General features: G+C 45.4%; 1 protein-coding gene across 2 annotated transcripts in view; it reads left to right on the top strand.

The window, feature by feature from the left end:
* The window catches only part of LOC147748493 (TLC domain-containing protein 4-A-like), a 190,461-nt gene that overhangs the window by 76,404 nt on the left and 92,666 nt on the right, over positions 1 to 21,391 (top strand). For both annotated transcript variants that reach the window (XR_015309393.1, XM_086962603.1), the window contains exons 4-5: positions 13,221 to 13,279; positions 14,098 to 14,192. Coding sequence is in view for 1 of the 2 variants with exons in the window: in XM_086962603.1 (XP_086818729.1) it covers positions 13,221 to 13,279; positions 14,098 to 14,192 (154 nt within the window). In the remaining variant the exon portion in view is untranslated. The remainder of the gene's footprint in view (positions 1 to 13,220; positions 13,280 to 14,097; positions 14,193 to 21,391) is intronic.

The raw sequence follows: 21,391 nt of genomic DNA, 5'->3' as shown, positions 1-21,391 counted from the left end.
GGTTTGTGACATTATTTTTTGCAATACTCTTTACAGATTTTATACTGGATGGTCCTTGCCGATTGACTGGGGCTGGACTCACTCTTTTATGTGGATGTGGAATGCTGGATACAATCCGCTGAACGTGTCAGATTTCCACTGACATTCGTGAAGTAAACCACCCCGCCCCTGTCCCATGTATTGGGGGTTTCTTTGGCTAAACGCCACCTTACTTTTGCAGGTGCAGACTTCCCGTTCTCGTTCCACTGGGAGCCTACACGCACACCGATCTCATTACCAGTCCTCCCTGTAGGGCTGTTTATGGTAAAGTTGGGGACTTTTTATCCCCTCTATTTTGTTCTTAAATCTTTTAAATTTTTCTAATCTCTAACATCACCCTATAGGTGCCCACTTCCCTATCACAGACCTAAGGAAGACCCTCACGTAAGGTGCTAATGAACCGAAATTATAGTGGGGTCGACACTTCATCTTACGTCCTGCGTACAAAGAACAAGGATTATTCTACTGTGTTTATTGTCCAGCACGGCAACAGCAATTTGTACGTAATTTTGTTGAACTATGACAGAATAATATGCCATTTCTGTGATGTTATGCATAATTAAGTCTTTTTGCACAGTGATCTTACCCTCCCGTATCACTTAATCCTCACGTAATCACTAACCTTCCTTCTCAAAAATACCCTCAACCTTCTTTTCGGGCACCTCTTTTATAAATTTGAGGATGTTATGTATATATAATACTACTGTGACAGTGTGATTAAAGTACAAGTTACATACCTTCGGTAACGATGTATCTGGTAGAGACTATTCTAGCCGCAGATTCCTCAACGTAGAATTATCCCCAGGCGTGAGACATGGATCCAGAAAACTTTTCTGCCACAGCACCCCCACGCGCCGGGGGGACGGCACCACGCCACTCCCCCCTGATGTCAGCGAGGATGCATAATTCCCACCCCGGCGCGACTACGTCAGTTTTCTTCGAACTTTCTGCGCCACAACGCAGAGCCATCACAAACAAAACTTTAAGAATACTGGAGCAGCGTGCGAAAACCCAGCTATATAGAAGGGAAAGAAACAAATGGTGAGGAACAGCACCATCCAGAATAGTGCCAGGTACTTAGGCACGAAGTCATGGAATGAAAGAATAAGAGTGCAGCTACTGTAAGCAAGTCTGTAACCAACTTAACAGCCTCCCTGGAGGCAGAAGGCATGTGAAAAAGGGCACAGCAGACAAAGAAGTCTGCAAACATCGCCCAGAGCCAAGAAGGGTTCCAAGGCCAGAATGGAAGAGCAGTGACAAGTCATCCAACAACAACACCAGCAGGGGTGGGAGCTCCTAAAAGAACTGAGGGTCGAGACCCAGCCAGGGGACCTACACCCCAAGGACTGGAAGAGTCAGAAGTGCAAGCAACACAAGGAAGCAGGGAATAACAAACCCTACATTGGAGACCAAATGCATGGGCACACAAATACCCAGGCATTCACCCACCAATCACCAGAAAGGAAGGAATAGAGCAGCAACAACAACAACAAGGCGAGCATCCCCTTAGGGAGGGAGTAAGAAAAAGGCACTCGCAGAGGACCGCCGCCCTGAAGCAGGCTAGTACAGAAGTCTGAGAGGGGCCCTCACAGAAACAGGGAGGAAGGGCAGGTCGTGAAGGAATCTGCAGCTAGAATCGTCTCTTCCAAATACATCGTTACCAAAGGTAAGTAACTCGTACATCTGATAGAGACTACTAGCTGCAGATTCCTTAACGAAGAATAGATACCCTAGCCATACCCAAGGGGGAGGAGGGTCTGCGAGAGGACCTCTCCAGCGCAGAAGACTGCCAACAGGGGACCAGTCACGGGGACAGGAAAAAATAACACAGTCCACTGCAATAGGGCAGGAGTCACATGCCCGGAAGAACACTTACCCCAAGGGGATGTGTTAGAACGACAAAGAGGCAACCCAGCCTTCACCAACAGGAGAAAATAAAGGCAATACGAAAGAGGCCAGAACACCCCAAGCCCAGTCAACGCACCAGGGACCTCCACTGGAAGCCCCAAGGGTACAGGCAACACAGAGGAGTACCGAGGAAGAAGAGCCACCCTCAGACTCCAAGGAGAAGGGGCAGAAGCGTGGCAAAGCCCTCCACCGGGAAACATACCCAGTGCAGAGGGCAGCCGAGCCCGTTATAGTTTGAAGTCAACAGACAAGACAGAACAGCGCCTCAGCAATAAGGCAGGCGGAAGAATAAGAACGTAATCTCACAATGGTCCCACTGGACAAGAAGCAGGAGTGCCAGGGCCCACTCCAAGGCCTCAGGCCACATAACAGAAGAGCAGGCCGGGGCAGCCAGCTGCTGACAAGCGCCACGGAACTAAACGCCCAGACCACATCGAGCACAGAATAAGGGCAAGGCAAGTTAAAGGTCACAAACGACCCCACAGGGGACTGCTCTGGACAGAACCGATCCACGAACAAGTGCGATCAGCTAGAAGGTAAGAGGAGAAACAAGTAGGACGGACCAGGCCATCAACACAGGAAACTATTCCCTCAGAAATACCAGACAGAGGACCAACGCAAACAGCAGGCAAAGGGCAAAAACACCGCAGCACTACACAGTAGGTGGCCACGCCATCCCCCCGTAAGGACCAAAAACCGCACCATCGTAATACAGCAACACCAGGAGGGGCGAGGAACCCACAAGGGGGAGTCCACACCATCCAAGCGTAAGACAGGGCTATACAATAGCTACATGTACCCCACATAGCGTAGGACACGTCATCAAAAAGGATGGGAAACACTCTTAAGGGAAAAAACAATTCTGCATCAGAGGACAAAACCATAGACCTGCGGCAGAAACCAAAGATGGCTTAGTAATCAGCCAAAAACACATCCCCACCAAAAAAGGGGGCTGAACCAGCAGCCAACTGAAGAGAGGGGCCAACCAAGGACTCTAGGGCACAGTAACCTTCACAGAAAGTGTAACAGCCACTCCAAAACCCCAAACCAGAAGCAAGTGGGATAACGCCGATCAGCAAAACAACCGGGAGGGGGGGGGGAGGGGGGGGAGGGGGGGGGAGGAGGAGGGAGGGGGGGGGGAGGAGGAGGAGGAGGAGGAGGAGGAGGAGGAGGAGGAGGACTGCTGCTGAATGGCAGAGTCTACATGAGTATTTAACAGCAGGACCCCCTCTAAACGTAGGACGACCAGACGCTCTCTAATTTTTCAGGAAAAACAGCATCCCGTAGCCATGCATGGCGCGGGAGACGGCACCCACCGCGAAAGGAGGACAGGGCCTCAGAGACAAACTGAAGGATCTACCAGCCGGTAAACCACATATAATAGTGGAGGCCCTGGACCAATTGTAAAATCAGTGGTGGATACCTGTGAGATTGTCTTGATCTATTGTATACTCAGTTACGGCCAACATGTTTCAGCCATCTCTCCTAAGTGCCCCCGTGAGTCAATATGGCTTTCGTCAGGAACAGAAAAGAAGATCACATGCTCCGTAAGGCATGCGGAGTTAGCTTGGATTTACAAACGTACATGGAAATAGTCACTTCTTGCGACTACTTCTACATGGAAATAGTCACTTTGGTAGTATAGAATTTCCTCACCACCTGGGTGGCTCCGAGGGGGTCAAGAATTCCCACCCTCTGAGTCACGTTGTATTCCTCCTCGAGAGTCCCGCATATTTAATATAGGGTGCATGTGAACTTATTTTCTTTTCTTTTCACAGTACATCCTTGGAGCATTTGGTGACCACGGTGGGAACCCAGTGAGACATGTCACCAGCTAGGTTGTAACAGAATTCCGTGAGGATTCCACGCTTATGTGACCTGTGGTAGGACATCTGAGACTGGAGGATGTTGAGCTTGAAGTGTCCTCAACTTATTGGCTATCATTGCATGTAATGAAGTGGTTGACTGTACAAAGTAATATGTACATTGATTACATTTCGGATTCTTTTAATTTATTTTTCTGCCAAGAATTCCCAGGCTTGTGACCAGTAATAATTCAAGCATGTTTATCTGTGATCGATCCAAATGCTGGAGAAGCTACAATGCTGGTGCCAGTGTTGTAAGGGCTTTTTGTGTGAAGAAACTTGCACCAGTGCTGCCTTTATTCTACCAGGTCTGCATATGACAGAACTTACACAGCTCTGTACTCATTCTGTTTGGGATGAAAGCTTGCACTTCTGCTGCCTGGGCTGTAGTTTTTAGGTCTCGGCTAGACAGAGCTTGCGCTGTCTCTTTGAGACATACTGTATCTACTCTGTGGGGTCAGAGCCTACTCAGAGGCTTCCCATTTGCTGACTGCATTGTCACTCTCATAATCTTTCTCCTCATTTGTCCATGGCATGCATTAATCATGCCTCTTGCTTGTTTACAACTCGCAGACAGCAGAGACTAAGTATATAAATACACTGGTTACCATTTTAGTATGTGTTTGAGGGACTACTTTCTTCTTTCTTGAAAAGCAATTGGCACTCTTGGTCCTGTTCTTATCTCCTCACGTTTGCTGGAAATGCCAAGACTGGGGGTCAAATGTCAGACACTACCTGTCTTCGCTTGTTCTGTTTTCTTTGCTTTCCTGTCTGCTCCGTCTTCCTCTGCCGCTTGTCTGACTTGCATGTGCAGTCTTGTGATTCTATGGCAGGACCGGAGGCTTCTGATTATGCTTTCTCATTTCTTTACTGCACAAACAGCAGCCAATGAAAACAAAGTACAATGATAAAAAACAGCATTTCCCATGAGGCTTTGAACCACGCCTCTCATAACAATAGCCAATCATAATAGTACAAAGCATATAAAGTACAGAGACACTCAATTGGCCTCCTCTTTCTTTGCTGCTCCGCAGCCCAGATAAGTGCTCTTTATCTTTCTTACTCTTACTATTGCAGTTACTAGTAGCACGTGTTGTTTGCTGCCTTGGCGGATATTTATATCCGATTATCATTGTTGTTATTATATGTGGATTTTACATGGTATTTCTACCTTTTGTGTATAGACGTATGCATTTCCCACTAATGAGTTCGGATTCCACGACAAGTTGATTTTCTTTCCCTCTACGGAGCAGGGCCTTTCCGGCCCACTCCATGTTTCCTTATTAGCTTTTGGAGCGCGTGTTGCGCCAGTAGGTCCCGTTCTCTCCCTTTTCGCTGCTTGGCCCGCGACCGCCTGAAGAGTGGTCCGCGGTTACGAGGGACTTAGCCCCCCCTCGGGGAAGGAGGCGCCTGCGGAACCCTTTGGGGCCCAACGTACGCCTTCAGGGAACGTGCGCGCGTCCGGCTACGCACGCGGTTCCCTTCAGTGCCTACATGACGCTCTGCCCCAGGCTGAAGTGGGGTATCACGCAGTTGGCCAGGAGCTGAGGGGCTGTTCTCTGATACCAAGCAGCAGTTCCCCGTTCACACAAGAGCCTCGAGACTAGAGCCTTGCTTCACAGCGACTGTCGAAGCTGGTCGAAATTATTCCCTCCAACGGTCCAAGATTTGGACTTTAGACAGACTTTGCTTCAGTATTCCCAGCTCCTGCGCCTGGCACTTCCCCTGACTGACGCCCTTTCCCTGGGCTAGACACTTCGCTTCCCTCTGGGGATTTGAGCGGAATCTTGAGATTCTTTTGATCATGGCAGAGACGGAATTCTGCGAAGAGGAGGGCACTGCGTGTGGCTATCAGGGCAATGATGAGTACTAAGAGGAAGAGTCCATGGAGGACCTCATTGATAAGAAACTGGACGCTAAGCTTGATAAGGCCCTCTCCTCAGCCCTGCTCCCGCTCGCCAAGAAACTAGAGCTTTTGGTCCCTGGGAAGCCCCTTACTCTCCCTAATCAAGATAGGATCCGCCCCCCCCCCCAAGAAAATGCCTTCAGACTCCTCCTGGCCCCATTCCCAATCCTACGACAAGATCTATAATTCCAAGGAGTCAGAGGGCGATAAGTCCTTGCCTCCCCGCCCCACCCCTCCCCCTCAGACTACCACCACGGACACTGGCACTGATACAGACTCTTCTGACGCTGCACCGCGCAAGCGTACCAAGAAACGGAAGCACGCTTCACCTTTCCACCCTTCCCCCTTCTCCTTCGACCCTTCCGACATTGTTCATCCAAGATCCTCGGATTGGGTTCCCCCCCTGCAGTGGCGGAGTACCTGCAGACTCACCTCCATAAGAGCTTTGACAAAGAGGTGAGGGCCCGCCGTAAATCCGAATGTCCCCTTCCTGACCTGGCCCACAAGGTTGCTGTTACCCCGGACATTGACACTTCCATGACGACTTTTCTTAAAAAGTATAAAAAATACCCCAAAAAAGGCATTGATCACGTGCTCAGAGCGTGCCAAGATAAGGTCCTTGACCTGTCGGGGCCGTTGGCCAAAATTTTGGAATTAGCCCTCCAGGCCCAAGAAACGGGGGATGCCATCCACCCTGAAGTCCTAGCGGGATGGGCGCAACGGGCCATTTGCATGCTGGGGAATGCAAATTGTGCACTAGCCTCCGAGAGGCGGAAATCAGTCTTGCTCCAGATCGATCCTCAGCTGGTTGAGTTGGCTTCATCGGAGCCGGGTACCCTGGCGGAAGGACAGTTGTTTGGCGACAGCTTTGTGAAGGATATCGCCAAGTTTGTCAGCACGTTCGCCTCCCTGGACAAATCCCAAGCCTCTTTAAAGAGAGTATTACACCAGGTCTCTAATAGGGCTGGCCGTGTCAGAGGACGCTCGTCCGGCCACTATTCCAACACCAGTCCTCAACGAGGATACGCCCCTAGACGTGGCAGAGGGTACACGCAAGAACCGGACCAGGCCGGTTTCTATCCTTCCATATCCTGTGGTTTCAGAGGCCGCTATAATCGGGGTGTCAACAGGGGCTACAAGAATTTCGACAACTAATAATCTGGTAAGTCCTACATGCCCCTTGACTCCTTTAGGGGGCAGTTTGCGCCATTTTGTGACGAATTGGACGAGTCTCACGTCAGATTCTTGGGTCCTACAGACCGTCCAAGGTTACCAGATAGAGATGTTAGAATGTCCCGTTAAACCCTATCCTCCCAGTCCTCTCCTTTTTTCCCTTCTAGAACAGAGTTTTATCGACTCAGAACTCGAAGAGCTTTTGACCAAAAGGGCCATTGCCGTAGGACCCTTCATTACCGAAGGGTTTTGCAGCAACGTCTTCCTGGTTCAAAAGAAGGGTGGCGATCAACGCCTGGTTTTGAATTTGAGAGACTTCAATCCCTTTGTCACATATCGACACTTCAAGATGGAGGGTAACCATCTGTTACGAGATCTTCTGTTGGAAAACGACTGGATGGTCCGTTTGGATCTGAAAGACGCCTATCTAACAGTCCCCATCCGCCCCTCATCAAAAATTCTTGCAGTTTCCTTGGAAAGGGCAATGGTTCCGATACAAAGTGCTCCCTTTTGGCCTGTCATCAGCCCCTTGGGTTTTCAACAAGCTTCTCAAGCCGGTGATTTCTCGCCTCCGAGAGATGGGAGTGCGGCTCATCGTCTACCTATACGACATGCTCTGTGTCCGCTCAACTCCTTCTTCCCCTTCCCAAAATCAGGTCCATAAAAAGGGAAATAGTCTCCACCTTAACCAAGGAGAAGATCTCCTTACGAGTGCTAGCGAGGATTGTGGGCCTCCTAGCCTCGTCTATCCAAGCCATTTTTCCGGGCCCCCTGCATTACAGAGCCCTGCAGAGACTAAAGATCTTTTATCTTCAGAGGAAATTTCACTACGATCACCTCATTCCTCTTTCCCCCGAAGCCCGAGAGGAGCTTCAATGGTGGCTGGACCACATGTCAGCCTTGAATGGCCGTGCGATCTTCGGCGCAGCCCCAGACGTGGTCATAGAATCTGATGCCAGTCAATGGGGCTGGGGCTCTCGTTGTGGGGAGTTTACCACAGGAGGTCGGTGGTCAGCAGACTAACTATCTCTACACATAAATTGCCTGGAGTTGGTGGCAGGGTCCTTTGCCATCAGGTCTGTCTCTCCGCTGAAGAGCAATTGTTGTATACTCCTGCGTATGGACAATGTCTCAGCGGTGAGATACATCAATCGGTTAGGAGGGACGAAGTCCTGTATGTTGGTTCATATTGCCAAGGAATTCTGGCACTTTTGCCTGGATCGCAAGATCTCTGTAGTGGCAGAATACCTTCCGGGGAAGCTCAATCAGGTAGCGGACTGGAACTCCCGCTTCCTTCGAGACTTCAGCGACTGGAGGCTGCATCCGGCCCGGTTTGCTCAGATCATGACTATGCGAGGCCCGTGTCAGATGGACCTGTTTGCCTCTCGCCTCAATGCCCATCTTCCCCGCTTTTACAGTTGGAGACCGGATCTGATGGCGTTGGGAACGGACGCGTTCCTTCACCATTGGGGGCACCGGAGGAATTATGCTTTTCCTCCGTTTGCGATGATCACGAGGGTGGCGGCCCTGGTGCGCCGTCAGAGAGCGACAGTAGTGTTGGTGACTCCTTGTTGGTCGACTCAGTCGTGGTTTCCCACGCTACTGTAGTTGTCTGTAGACCTCCCCTTCTGGCTCCCAGTGTTCCCGACGCTTCTGCAGGACCCAGTGGGTGCTTGTCACCCCCTAGTTCTGCAGAACCAGTTGTCCTTAATGGTGTAGACGCTCTCCGGAGACATGAATGCCTTGCAGGCCTTTCACGAGAAGCTTCCAGTTTTATGCAACAAGCTTGGGCTCCTTCCACCAGGAAACGATACTTTGCATCCTGGAAGAAATGGGTGGGTTGGTGCCTTCCAAAACAGGTGTATCCCGTGGGATCAAATGTGACAGATGTGTTGAATTTTCTGTCTGAATGTGCTGCTTCAGGGCTAGCTATCAGGTCAGTTAATAATTTCAGATCAGCAATTTCAGCCGGGCACGATCACATCGATGGTAAACCTGTGGGGATGCATCTCTTGGTTTGTAAGTTGCTCAAAGGTGTGCGTGTGGCAAATCCTCCTCGACCCAGGTATTCCACACTTTGGGATGTGACTAAAGTTCTTTCACTGTTGGAATCCTGGCCCGATAATGGTGATTTATCCTTGAAACAGCTCTCTGCTAAGCTTACTTTGTTGCTGTGTCTCATATCATGTCGCAGAGTTTCAGATGTTAGAGCTTTAGATTTAGCTGGTAGAATGTTTTCTCCTCAAGGTGTCTCCTTTGTTATCACTCGATGGACTAAGACCATGTCACGATCAGTGGAATAGCCTGCTTTTCCACATAATAACAAAGAAGCCCTTCAAGCCAGTTGCTGCGGCTACTTTAGCCAGATGGATTAGGTGGATTATGTCAGAAGCTGGCATTGATATTTCTGCGTATGGTGCTCATTCTGCGAGAGGTGCGATGGCTTCAAACTTACTGGGTTCTCGTTTGGAGGACATCCTAAAGGCAGCTGATTGGTCTTCAGATTCAATGTTTAAAGTGTTTTATTATAAACCTATTCCTCATGTTTCTGATGCTGTGATTGATGAGCTTTGAACCAGCATAATCAGAAGCCTCCGGTCCTGCCATAAAATACAAAATTTTCTAGCTATCGCGACAAGAATTTTAGATTCTATTAAGGACACGGAGGCGAGGATTATCCCACCCGTTGGCACAGTTAGATAACTGTAAAGTTGTTTGTAATGATGTTGTTTAACAACTTTTACCCACCCTATGAGAATTTAGGGGATGATTCTCTTTTCTCACACTTGTTTTTTCGTTTCAGGAAACGATTCCAACAAGAGTTAAGTGCCTTCCTTGGATTGTATCGCTGACCCTTCGTGGCGGAGGATGTCCTTCGTGGGTCTGGATTATTCTCGGTTGAGAATTCTTAAAGGAACTGTTCTCTCCGTTGAGAGTCAAAAGAATTGTTCAATATATTAAGACTGTTCGCGCAAAGAAAGAGGAGGCCAATTTAGTGTCTCTGTACTTTATATGCTTTGTACTATTGTGATTGGCTATTGTTATGAGAGTCGTGGTTCAAAGCCTCATGGGAAATGTTGTTTTTTATCATTGTACTTTGTTTTCATTGGCTGCTGTTTGTGCAGTAAAGAAATGAGAAAGCATAATCCTCTCCTCCGTGTCCTTAATAGAATCTAAAATTCCTGTCGCGATAGCTAAAAAAATTTGTATTCTGCGCCTCATTGTTCACTTTCACATCCGGTTGTTTAATTTTATGAAGTACACGATGCTCTGAATTCAGCCGTCGCATAAAGAGGATTTCCCTTCCGTTCGCTGCTTTGTCTAAATACACTGTCCTATGGAAACACTATTATTGCATTTCCTGTGATTCCTCGCATTACCTGACAAGTCTTCTCATCTACTGCCACTCGGTGATAAATGCATATCCCCTTCGCATCAGTGGACGGCTTCAACAAAACATGTTTGAAAATCGCTTAACCTCTGTTTTTATCTGCTAACTTTGATGTGCTCTCGAACTGCTTTACCTGAAAAATCCAAGCAGAAGAAAGCTTTTTGGGGGTTTGCTTTCAGCAGCACCCTCAGAGAAACATTTACCGAAAATTCTAAATATACTTTCCTTGTAAGGCGGAGCTAGTTTAGTTGTTCACAAGGACAGAAGGCACAGAAACCACATGTCACATTTAGAGCCCAGCTTTGTACAGAATGAGGAAGGTCTGTGAGGAGGGGGTGGGCGGTATTCAAAGAAACCAACGGCGCCCAGACACTCAATAAAGAAAGTAAGGGGTCAAGAGGAACAGAGACTCTGAAACCAAAAAATGAACTTGCAGTCACTCAAGAATGCCAAAAAAGAATTTCCTTAACATGCATATCGCTAGTCATTTAATGCACGTTTTACATTTGCGGATCTGCTGAAAATGTTTGGTGAACTCGATATAGGCATGTGAAAGAAGCAGTCAACATTTCCTACGAATCTATGTTTTATTTATTGATTATAAATGAATGTACACTTACAATACAAAATACTAAATAATTTGTAGTCCATAAGAGTCCTTTTAAAAAATCATATTTAATTTGCACCATTGTTGATACTTAGAATGGGACAAACGAGGCAGCTCGAGCTTCGTCTAAGCTTTAGCGATTGAAAGGCTGTATATACCTTCTCAGCATATTATTATTATTTGAAGCGAAATAGCTTAATATTGAGTTTTTCTGTATTTGTTTTGCCGTGGTTGAGCAAATTCCATTTCCGAGTTTGCTATCCCACAAGGCTAAAGAATGGAGCAAATTAATTTGCACGCTTTTGCAAAGATTCAGTGGTATGGATGTTATCCATAAAAAACGGTCAATAAGAAAAGCAGCGCAGTTTGCACTATTTTTGCTTCTTTGGAAATAAAAGAAAGTTGAAAAACCGATTGTCCAAAACTAAAAAAAAAATGTTACCTCTTCTTTTGGCCTGGCTGGGTAAATACAACTATCTACATCACACACAGTTTGACTGAATTGTGTCAATTAAATGTTCTTGTTTTTGTGCCTGTGGAAAGTTTCTGTAGTGAGCCTCTTGGTTTTATGAGACTCGCGTGAAGGGGAACATTTGAATTTAATGGTGTGCTATCCTGCCCTCTTTCTCTATTTATTATTTACAGACAACAAAAATGTGAAATTAGTTTGATGTATGTGTTGGCCTTGCTTATTGAAAATTCAGTTTTATCAGTTCACTGATACTCACGCACCAAATGGGAAATTAAATGAATTAGCTCTGTTTTTTTTGTATCAGTGAAAGGTTTCTGTTTATTAGCTCCTGAGAGAGTGAGGTGCATACACCCTGTTCATATCCAATTAGATTGCCCATATGCCTTAAAATATGTAGAGCTTTAAGTGGGCCGGATCTTTTCGGTTCTAAAGAGCAGGTGCTGAGACGAGTTCCTATCGGGCTCTCCATTTTTGCTCTCACCCTCAGGGTGGAAAAAAATCTTATCTCTGCTGCAGTACCACCCTTCACTGCATTTGATATAACTTCAAAGAGACTCGTTCTTTCACAGTCTCAACATTTCAAAACGGAGGCATTTTCAATATTAAACACAACGAGGCCATAGTTGTTGCCTATTTATCTAATGCAACTAACCACCATTGTCAAAGCCAATAGCCCTGACTTGTTGAAGGTGTAACGTTAATTTTGTATTACATATCTGGATGCAATGACAGAAGCAGCAAAATACCAGGAGGGCAGCACATTATGCTCAGCACAGAATTTTAGCTTGCATGTTTTTAAACCGCACGTTTAATTTAATCTGCCACACCTCTTTAAGAGCCTCCTCCCCAGTTTTTTCATCCTACTTAAAGCCCTGTACGTATGATTTTTAGGATCTGCAGCTCAACATACAAGATACGTGATAGTGGAGTTTGTGCATCTTGCCAAAGCAAAATTGTGCAGAAGTCCGCACATTTTCGAAATCTCAGTGAAACATCCCGAAAAGAACTGACATTTATTTAGCGTGGACTCACTCACCTTGAAGTAGACGTGTTGTTTAGGTTCCAATTTGATATTTTTGCTAAAAAAATACACACACAGTGACACCATGTCCTGTTGGCGTTTACTAATAAGTGCCGTAGGTGAGCACCGGCAGACACCAGCACAAATTAAACACTTCATGGTGCATTTTTAAATAACAAAAAATTATATTCCACCTCTGTGCTAAAAATATGTAGTGTGGGTACAGATGGAACAGTGCTTTGTAGTAGTGTGCCCCTTAGTACAAGCCATTTTGGGTGCTGTAGCAGTGTAGCACAATAAAGCCAAATAAGGTCAGTGCTCAGTTGCTATGGGACATACTTTAAAACTCCTGATACAGCATGATAGTTAATTTGCATTCTGGTAGCATGAGGGGGACCTGTCTGGAATATGGTACGGATCTTAAACCCAACGGAGGGTATAAAATCCCTGAGGTGGGGATTCAAACAGCGTTATAAATTAGATGGCTGCCTGTCCTACGAATCTGGCTCACTTCATCAGTAACACATGCTTTTTTCTTTAAATATTCAATATACTGCAAAAAAAGCATAAATAAAAATCATTGCCATTTACAATGCAAATAGCTCCAACTCCGACAAGTGTTTCTGTGTGTCAGAAGTATGAACTGCAGCTACCTCTGCTGCAGCAGGTCTCCGAGTGGAGAAAATGTGTATTGAATGAGTCTGCTGTACCCATTCCAAGTGTGTGAGTAGAGCTTGCACTGCCGCTGCCTTTGCTGTCTCCACTTTTCCAGGTAGTCTTAGATAGCACTGCTACTGATGTGCTTGCCTTACGCAGACTTATTTCTTGATTATTTCAGGGGAGACCCTCGCCTTGTCAAGATGAATGTGGCCATCACTTGCGGGTACCTGATTTACGGTAAGGTCTACCTTGCGCTACCTGTATTATTGCTCTATGAACAAAACTCTGTCTGCTAAATGCAATGATAATGTATTCTGAATAGATACCTTTAACAGTAGACCTGAAATCACTCAGCTTGACTATCTTTCCTATATACATTTCTGGATCCGGAATCTACTAAGTTGTTTGTTTACTATTTCTTGTTTATCCCTTTTTAGGATTCAACTTGTTTTGCTATCTGTACAGCATTTGCTATCTGTACCTCTATCTGTTAATTGCTTGTTCCTTTTCACATTTTTTGTGTTTACCATGTCTGCTATTTGTACAGCGCTCGGATACTCGTATGGGTCATGTTTACACTATATAAAACTCCTAAATATATAAAGAACTTGAATTCCTTACAGCATGCAATGGCTCTGTGCCTGCTTGTGTGCTTGGTCTGTCAATGCCACAGTGCGACTACTTTGTGCCTGCCAATTTTTACAGTGTTCTGTGCCTGCTGTTATGTGTTTATCACTGTGTGCCCTGTGTACATTGCTGTGCACCTACGTTGTGTTTGCTGCCCACATGAGGTTCCCTGCCCTGTCTGCCTGTTTATGACGGCTTTGTACATTCTTACATGCATGACGTTTCCTGTCTGTGAGTGTAACTGCTCTATGCCTGCCTGCTCCGTACCTGCCCGCTCCGTACCTGCCCACATACATTACTGCTTTGTTTATTCCTATCTGTAATTTCTTCGTGCATGAATTCTCTGTGACTGTGATTGTCATAATGAGCTGTAAAGTTGCCCTTCCCATGCTGATTATAAATATCCTGCCTGTGTCCTGTGCTCACAGATATGCTGCTTCTTGCCCGGTACTGGAAGACTATGGGAGACTCGTTCTTCGTGTGCCACCACCTGGCTGTGCTTTATGCCTACGGATATGTGCTGGTGAGTTGCAAAGTGCTGTACCCCTGTGTGACTATGCCTGTGTATAGAGCACAGCATACAGCACAGATATCAATTACCTAAAAAGTTGCCTACCGTGACGGCTTACAGCAGGTCACTACACAGGCGTAAACCATCATTAAAGCATTACTCAGCACAGGGTTGTATAAAAAATCACTTTATACCGTTCATTGAACAGACCTTGCTCCCTTGTAAATTAGGTCAGCGCAGAGGTGAGAGCCACGATTAAAAAGGCTCACCGAGCAGGCTTAAAGTGTTTACATGGAAATGTCATCACTATGACTACTATACGGAAGACTCCATTACTTCTACTCCCCCACTTCAGATCCCTTCCATAAACACTAGACTCCTCATTACTTGAACCACATCACTTCTTTCTACACCTTGCCCCTGTACTCTTCTGCTGTCAATGCTAAATCATAGAGTTACAAAAAAAACGCTACCTCTACGTCAAATTCCTATGTTCACCATCAATTATCTACTGCAACATACCTATGTCACAGAAATAGACGAACTGTGGCTGTACAGGCAACATCAATGACGGAGGTGTGAACACTTGTGGTCCAAAGGGATGTTAGAAGAAACAGGAAGGCAAATACAAACCGTCTTACTAAATGACAGCCATAAACATGTGGCATTATTCAAACGCCGCTGCTACACAGAACGTGCATGTAATACTACCCATTGACTAACACCTACCTACTCTAAATGGTCATACTCTAAGTTGACAACTCGATTGCTAATGGAATCAGCCAAAGATGGATACCTCACACCAAGTACCCAAAGGCTAATTACATTCAGACCAGAACTTCCTCTTGAACCCCAGAAGGGAAAAAAGTGACATCTGCAGCAGGTGTTGTCCTGCCCAAGGATGTCACTTTTATGTGAAACAAGTGACATAGACCATTATTGTAGCTGTTACAGATTTGCATGCAGTGCGTACATCTGCTGAACAATTCTTGGATGGAGATGGAGGAGTACCTTTGCGCTTCTCTTAAAGTTTAAAATTGTGGGTGTATCTCCTTATGTGCCTGTGTGTGCTTCCCGTTGCCCTACTCATTTGAGCCATCTCAACTCTGTTACTACAGCGCATTTCAGTGCTGTTACTTCAGTTGCATTAGGTCAGAAATCAATTAATCGAGGGAAACTGGCATGATTTTTAAGAATTGATGAGGCCGAAGATAATGAAAAGTATCCAGGGCCTGATTTACAATAGTAACATACAGTTTTCAGTAGTGTACACTTTTGAGTAAGTTGACTACTTTTTCTTACTCACAAAACTGAGTGCGAGTTACTTAAAAAAAAAAAACAGTTGTAAATCATTATCAGTTTTATAGTTTTAGTAAATAACAATGTATATCCATACAATACAATAAAATGTATAACCATACATTAAAATAAGCAATCATGTTAAAACGGTGTTAAAATTACTGATACGAAAACAAGTTCATTTGCTAAAAAACTAAATATTTTTTTTTTTCTAGCTTGGGTACCTAGTAACATTCCTTCTGCTCACTGCTTCCCCTATACCGCATAATTGATTTTGTGCAAAGGAGACCTCTTACGCCAAAAGGTGTAAGAGACCAGGAGTGCAAAGTTAAAGGGCCTCACATAGTGCAGGAAGAAGTTATATGAGGGAGCTAAAACATTGGAGTGTAAAAAGAAAACTTTGTAAAATAGGAAAAGCTGTTAAAAGGCAGTTAGCTTGTAGAGGAGATGCAAGGGGGTACGTTTGGTTGAATGGCAAAAGACTGCATGCAGTCCAAGATCGGAGTGCGTTAAAGAGTGCAAAAAGGCATAATGCCCACGGTTTCCCATGACCACTCACCAAGGCATGGTATCACCCCACTACCTCTGGGCGAACTTAATGTCCATTTTTGTTGGGTGGGGTCCTGTAAGTTTTGGTAGATTCTACTTTTTAGGGGTAACACCTGTTATTCTATTTCTTTGGCACCAGACTGGTACCCAAGTACTAGAGTTTGGGACAGAGTCCCCACATCAATGTCCACCTCTTAAGTTCTTTAGCAGGAGTTTAACCCTCGCCAAAAGCCCAGGACCTGTGCATTCGTAAATATCGCAGGTTCGTTCCAAACCAAGCCACATAAGATCAAATTGGCCACAGGGTCACCATTAACAGAAGTGTAGTGCTAACGCCAGGGAGCTAGAAAGGCATTTGGAGTGGGTTCCTTGCCGTAGAAACCTAGAAGGTGCTATGTTTTTTACGCTAACTTGCTTTTAACTGAAGCTATTTACTTACCTGTTAAATAATGCACTTTGGGACCGGACATTGATGTCATTGAGTGGTATTTTCTGAGTGACACTGGAACAGAGTTTTTAATCCTCTGAAACACCAGGAGTAACCCTTGACTGCTCGGTCACACAAGTGCGAGAAAGTTGAGTTACTAGTAAGGGTAGTACCTTGGTTGTCTATTTGTAGTGTTCCATTATTGTTAACAGGCGCGCAACACCCATTGGGCTCACAGGGCTTCAGCCCCCCCCCCCCGTCGTGTGTGTCAGCCCGGGCTGACCCAGCTTTGCGGGCTGGCGACTATCTAAATGCAGCGGCACCCGAGTACTTAACGGGTCTTTAAATTAGGCTTTTGTTGTGTTTTCACCCCTTCTTACAGCCACTCTGTCTATGGTTGGAAGAATTAGCCCCCCCCCCCAAAAACATTTTTCACCCCCCATCCTCCCCCCCGAAATTTGGCTCTAGTTGCCCGCCTGATTGTTACCCTTAGACACCAGTGGTAAATGATGGTACCAAAACTGAATACTGCACAGAAATCACTCACTGCCCCAGGACTCCAAGAAAAGCCTAGTTGTAAGTACCCTTCCTTAATTAGAATATCAAGGTAATACATAAGCAGGGCAATAACAGTCGGCACATGGCACATGCACAAGTGTTATTCATTTGTGAGTATAACAATAGAATACATAAAGCACATCCCACTCGATCAATTGCTGCTACTTTGGTCTTCATAACACACATGCCACCACAAGACAGCCGCAGTGCTGCCAAAGGGCACTCCTAGCACAATTCAGAAAACTGTGCTATCTGGGCCCAGACACAGCCTTTGTGCACCACTTGAACAAGCAGTACTAAGAAAATAGGCCACTTCCACTTGAAAATCTCTGCCCTGAAGAGTATAACTTACTATGCACAGTTTTTGGAAAAAAAGGCAAAAGGAACATTTTACTATCCTCAAAATCTTTGTTATAAGCAGAGAAGTGATTTAATTTCTCTTGCAGAGATCTCCCTATCCTCCCCAAAAATGTTACACTCTTTGCTCCCCTTTCCTCTGATCCACCTTCCAACATTCCCCTCGGTACCTTTTAATCTAAAGTTAACCTATACCCGTTTCTTTTTACTTTTCCACTCTGTTCCTCTTTCTGCTTGAAGTCTTGGTTCCAGCCTGTTATGCTCCCCTCTTTTTTCTCCCCAAACCTGTCCCTTCCAATCTGCCCTCTGCCATTTGTTTGTCTTATCCTTTACATTCTCTTTGCCTGTCCTCTTGTTTATCTTCTTCCCTCCTTTCCTGTATGTGTTTATGTACGTAAGGGTGTTTCTATAGCACAAACGTAGCTGTACAGTAAGCGAATACTGTACGAAGATGGGAGTAATGGGGTAAAGTATATTGGAGCTTAATCCAGTCATAACTGAGAAATTACCGGCTTGGGGGTCAGGCGATTCCGAGGGTTACACCTGGATGAGGTATTATGCTACAAGGTGGTGGGTCTTGAGATCCTTCCTGAAGAGCAGGAGAGTGGGAGCTTAGTGGGTCTGCAAGGGGTTGTGTGAGAGGTTGGGCCACAGCAGTGTATCCTAGTGTTGCATTTTCATATTTCTGTACCTGTTGGTACATTCTGTCCCTCAGTCTCCCCCACATCCTTGCTTCCTTTGCTTCTTCCATTACCTTTTCCATTGGAATCCTAGCAGATTAGAAGTGAGAGACAACATTTCTGAGGAGAGCTTGCTTATGTGAAAACTGGACGGTGAGCGCTTAGTGTTGTCCTTTATAGTCTGCTTCAATCAACATTTATTTCTTGAACGCATCGCTTTGAACTTTATTATGTTACTGGTGATGACATCCTGTTCAGGGACAATAAAACAACACTGTGTCTCTTACCTCAGAAATTCATCACCACCTCTTGCCTCGTCATTGCAAGTGAAACTTTTATCTCTCCATATGGTTTCTTATGTGGTGGCTTGAGGACCTACATATCTGTGATCTTTGATGAGGGGTTGTATGGCCCTGTGCGTAAGCGCCTACAAGTGCATCCTGTGGACCCTTTTTCGGGCTCTGCTTTTCTTCTTGAGGAGGCTTCCTGTCTACTTCCTGCAGCTCTGTAGCTCGATACACTTCGCGTTGAAATTACTTTAAAGAATAAACAGCACTTCTCTAACAGGAATTTTTCAGAGTCTTCAACTTCATTCAGGGCTAGAGACTGCTTTGAGTCATTTCAAAGAGAGAAAAAGTGTGTTCATTTAGCATGGGGAGCATCTCCATCTAACAGGAGACGCAGAGGGTTGCTTGTTTGGAGATTCGATCGGCTTGCTTTCTGAACTAAACTTTTTATTTCGTAATGCACATGCTAGTAATAACACCTAAAGCAATTCCTGCGGTAATATTAGCTTTAAGGGTATGATTTTACCTACTGTGTGATTCTTTTATCAGGGGCCAGTTAATACATTGTACGAATAAACCTAAAATTTAGAATATGTTGCTAGCCAAGAATCCCAATTTGAGGGACGCAATTGATATAGCTAAATGTATAGAGCAAACTGCCAACTGTGTCAAAGACATGACATAACCACAGAAAATTCTATTTATGGAATTAGCAATCAAAAAAAGGGATTGAATGGTAAAAAGGACAAAGTATTTCATCCTAACAAGGAACAACCACATCAAGTTGTAAAATGTAATGTTTCAGGTGTGATCGTTCTGGACATATTCCTATCAGTTCGTCTGTAATGCAGAAATGCTACACGTAGAAAGTGCATAGTGATTTAAATAATAGACATGTCAATGTTGTAAAGAACACTGAAGGCAAGGAAAAGAAATTTGTTTTCTGGGTAAATTGTAGTGCAGACCAGATTTAATTAGTGAAATGTCAAATGTGAGTGTACTGTTTCTGTGTGCACTGATTTATGTTCATCATTAACTATAATAAATATTCTACATAGGACAGCTAGGCCTGCCACAGTGAAAAGTAGTTTTGGGAGCCAATAAATTGTTAACAGGGTTAAAGTGCATAGAATGTGAAAACCGACATAAATATAGTGTACAGCAAAAGTTATTTGGAGACTACGCAGAAAGGGCAAGTTTCCTACACCACCCTTTTCCCCAGAATTAGTGAAATACTGAGCATGAGGGGAGAGGCAAATTATTTCTCAGTGCTTTACTTTATATGTATCGCTGAGCCTGCGCATGCGCTGCTCTGCGAGAAATTTAGTAAACAGGCTTTTAAAAGGGCTACCTGACCTCAAGCCTGTGTGCGCATGCACTCGCCCAGCCATGTGGGTTCCGTCAAGGCTCATTAAGCCTTGGTGCCTCTCTCAGCGCTTCAATTCCCTCCCCAATAACCCCCCCACCGCCCTCACGGATCGCGTCACTCTGCTGGCTAACACTCCCTCCCCCCCACCCCCACCCTCTCTTTACTGAGTGTAAGGCGCGCGTGTGGCGGACAATGCTAGTTGTCCTTCCTTGCGGTGTTATGCTTGGACGGCTGAGCTCGATTTGAAGGAAAAGCGCAGTGTTTTCTGTTCTTAAAATACCTGCTTCTTTGGTAAAGCTTGTGGCATGGCTTGTGGCGTGGCACTTACCTTTTCCCTCAGTTTGGGAGCTGGGCTCTCGACACTTCATCGTACTCCACCCCTCTCCGGAGGTTTTCAAAAGTCAGCATGAAATATTTGACGTTCTGAGAGCTCGGGAGCGGCGTGTTGTCAGATCTGCATTAGGTACAAATAAACAAACACACGCCATCAAGGCACTATACCCTGCTAATCATCCTTACAAAAAGTGAACAAGCACTGGCACAGCAATTACCTAGAACACATTACATTTCGTGCATGCACTTCATGTATGGTTATTAATGTTTACGAATCCACGAAGCGGCTCTACATGTGTTGGCCTGTACTCCATTAGTCAGCATCTTATTAATGCAATGCTGAAGACCCTGCAGGGTTCACTATTCAAAGGCGTTATCGATCTGGCAATGTTGGAGTCAGTAGTGCTTCAAAAATATGAGCCATAGATCTGTATATTTCCTACAAAATAGTAAAAAAAAAAAAAAGTAAAGATTTCCATCCAGAAACAGATAATGGAACAGCTTTAGTGTCCCCGTCAATCTGAGTCTAAATGGGCTGGAAGGGCTCTCTGCTGCTTGAATAGGCCACTGGTGGCCAGGGTGGTTAAGTGTATTGCAGCACTTATCAGCCCCATGATAAGTAGAGTATTTACTCAGATATGCCATCAGTTTTTAAACCCACACATCAGCTCGCTGCGCTCTAGGTAAACAACAGGCACATTGCAATTGTTTGCAGCCTATTGAGAAAGCAAACAGGGTTGTTTTGTCTGCCGCAACCTGCTGCAACTGGGAACTGTAGCCACCAATTGATGGCTGCGATAAGACACAGCACCCCTGGAGCTGCCCGTCAAGTCTGGGCTGGGGCTGCAGTTGTTAACACTGTCTGTCTTTTAACTCGGGCCGGTGGTGCCTGTCAGACTCCAAGAACGCAGCGGTTGTGCCCTAACAAGCTGTCCTGACGGCCTTTACTAACACACCCAAACTCAGTTGCAAGCCGGGTCGTTTTTGGTCCTACGCTTCCACAGCCAACTCGCAAATGTGTTGGAAAGACGACAGGTGGTGTGCTCAGAAGACTGCAAGGAAATGCGCCGGCTCCCCTAAATATTTATCAGAATGTATCTTTCTATGATGAGTAATTGGACAAAATTCGAAAGACAACAGCACATAAGAAAGAAGTGGGTTTGTGAAGAAGAATGGTGAAACATTACTTGTATATTCGCCGGAGTCCCCCTGATCGTGAGTTTTTTTGTCATTTTCTGCCAAAATTCCTGCTCCTAATAACCCCTCTACATGAAATCCACTTCGAGTGTTCGTCAAAATCTTTAGTCAGCATTTGGTATTTAAAGTAGGTATTTGAAGTTGGACACACGTTC

Source organism: Lissotriton vulgaris, chromosome 1_1 (assembly GCF_964263255.1).
Source record: "Lissotriton vulgaris chromosome 1_1, aLisVul1.2, whole genome shotgun sequence".
Classification (NCBI taxonomy): domain Eukaryota; kingdom Metazoa; phylum Chordata; class Amphibia; order Caudata; family Salamandridae; genus Lissotriton; species Lissotriton vulgaris.
The sequence above is the reverse complement of the archived record's forward strand: the minus strand, read 5'-3'. Positions and strand labels throughout refer to the sequence as shown.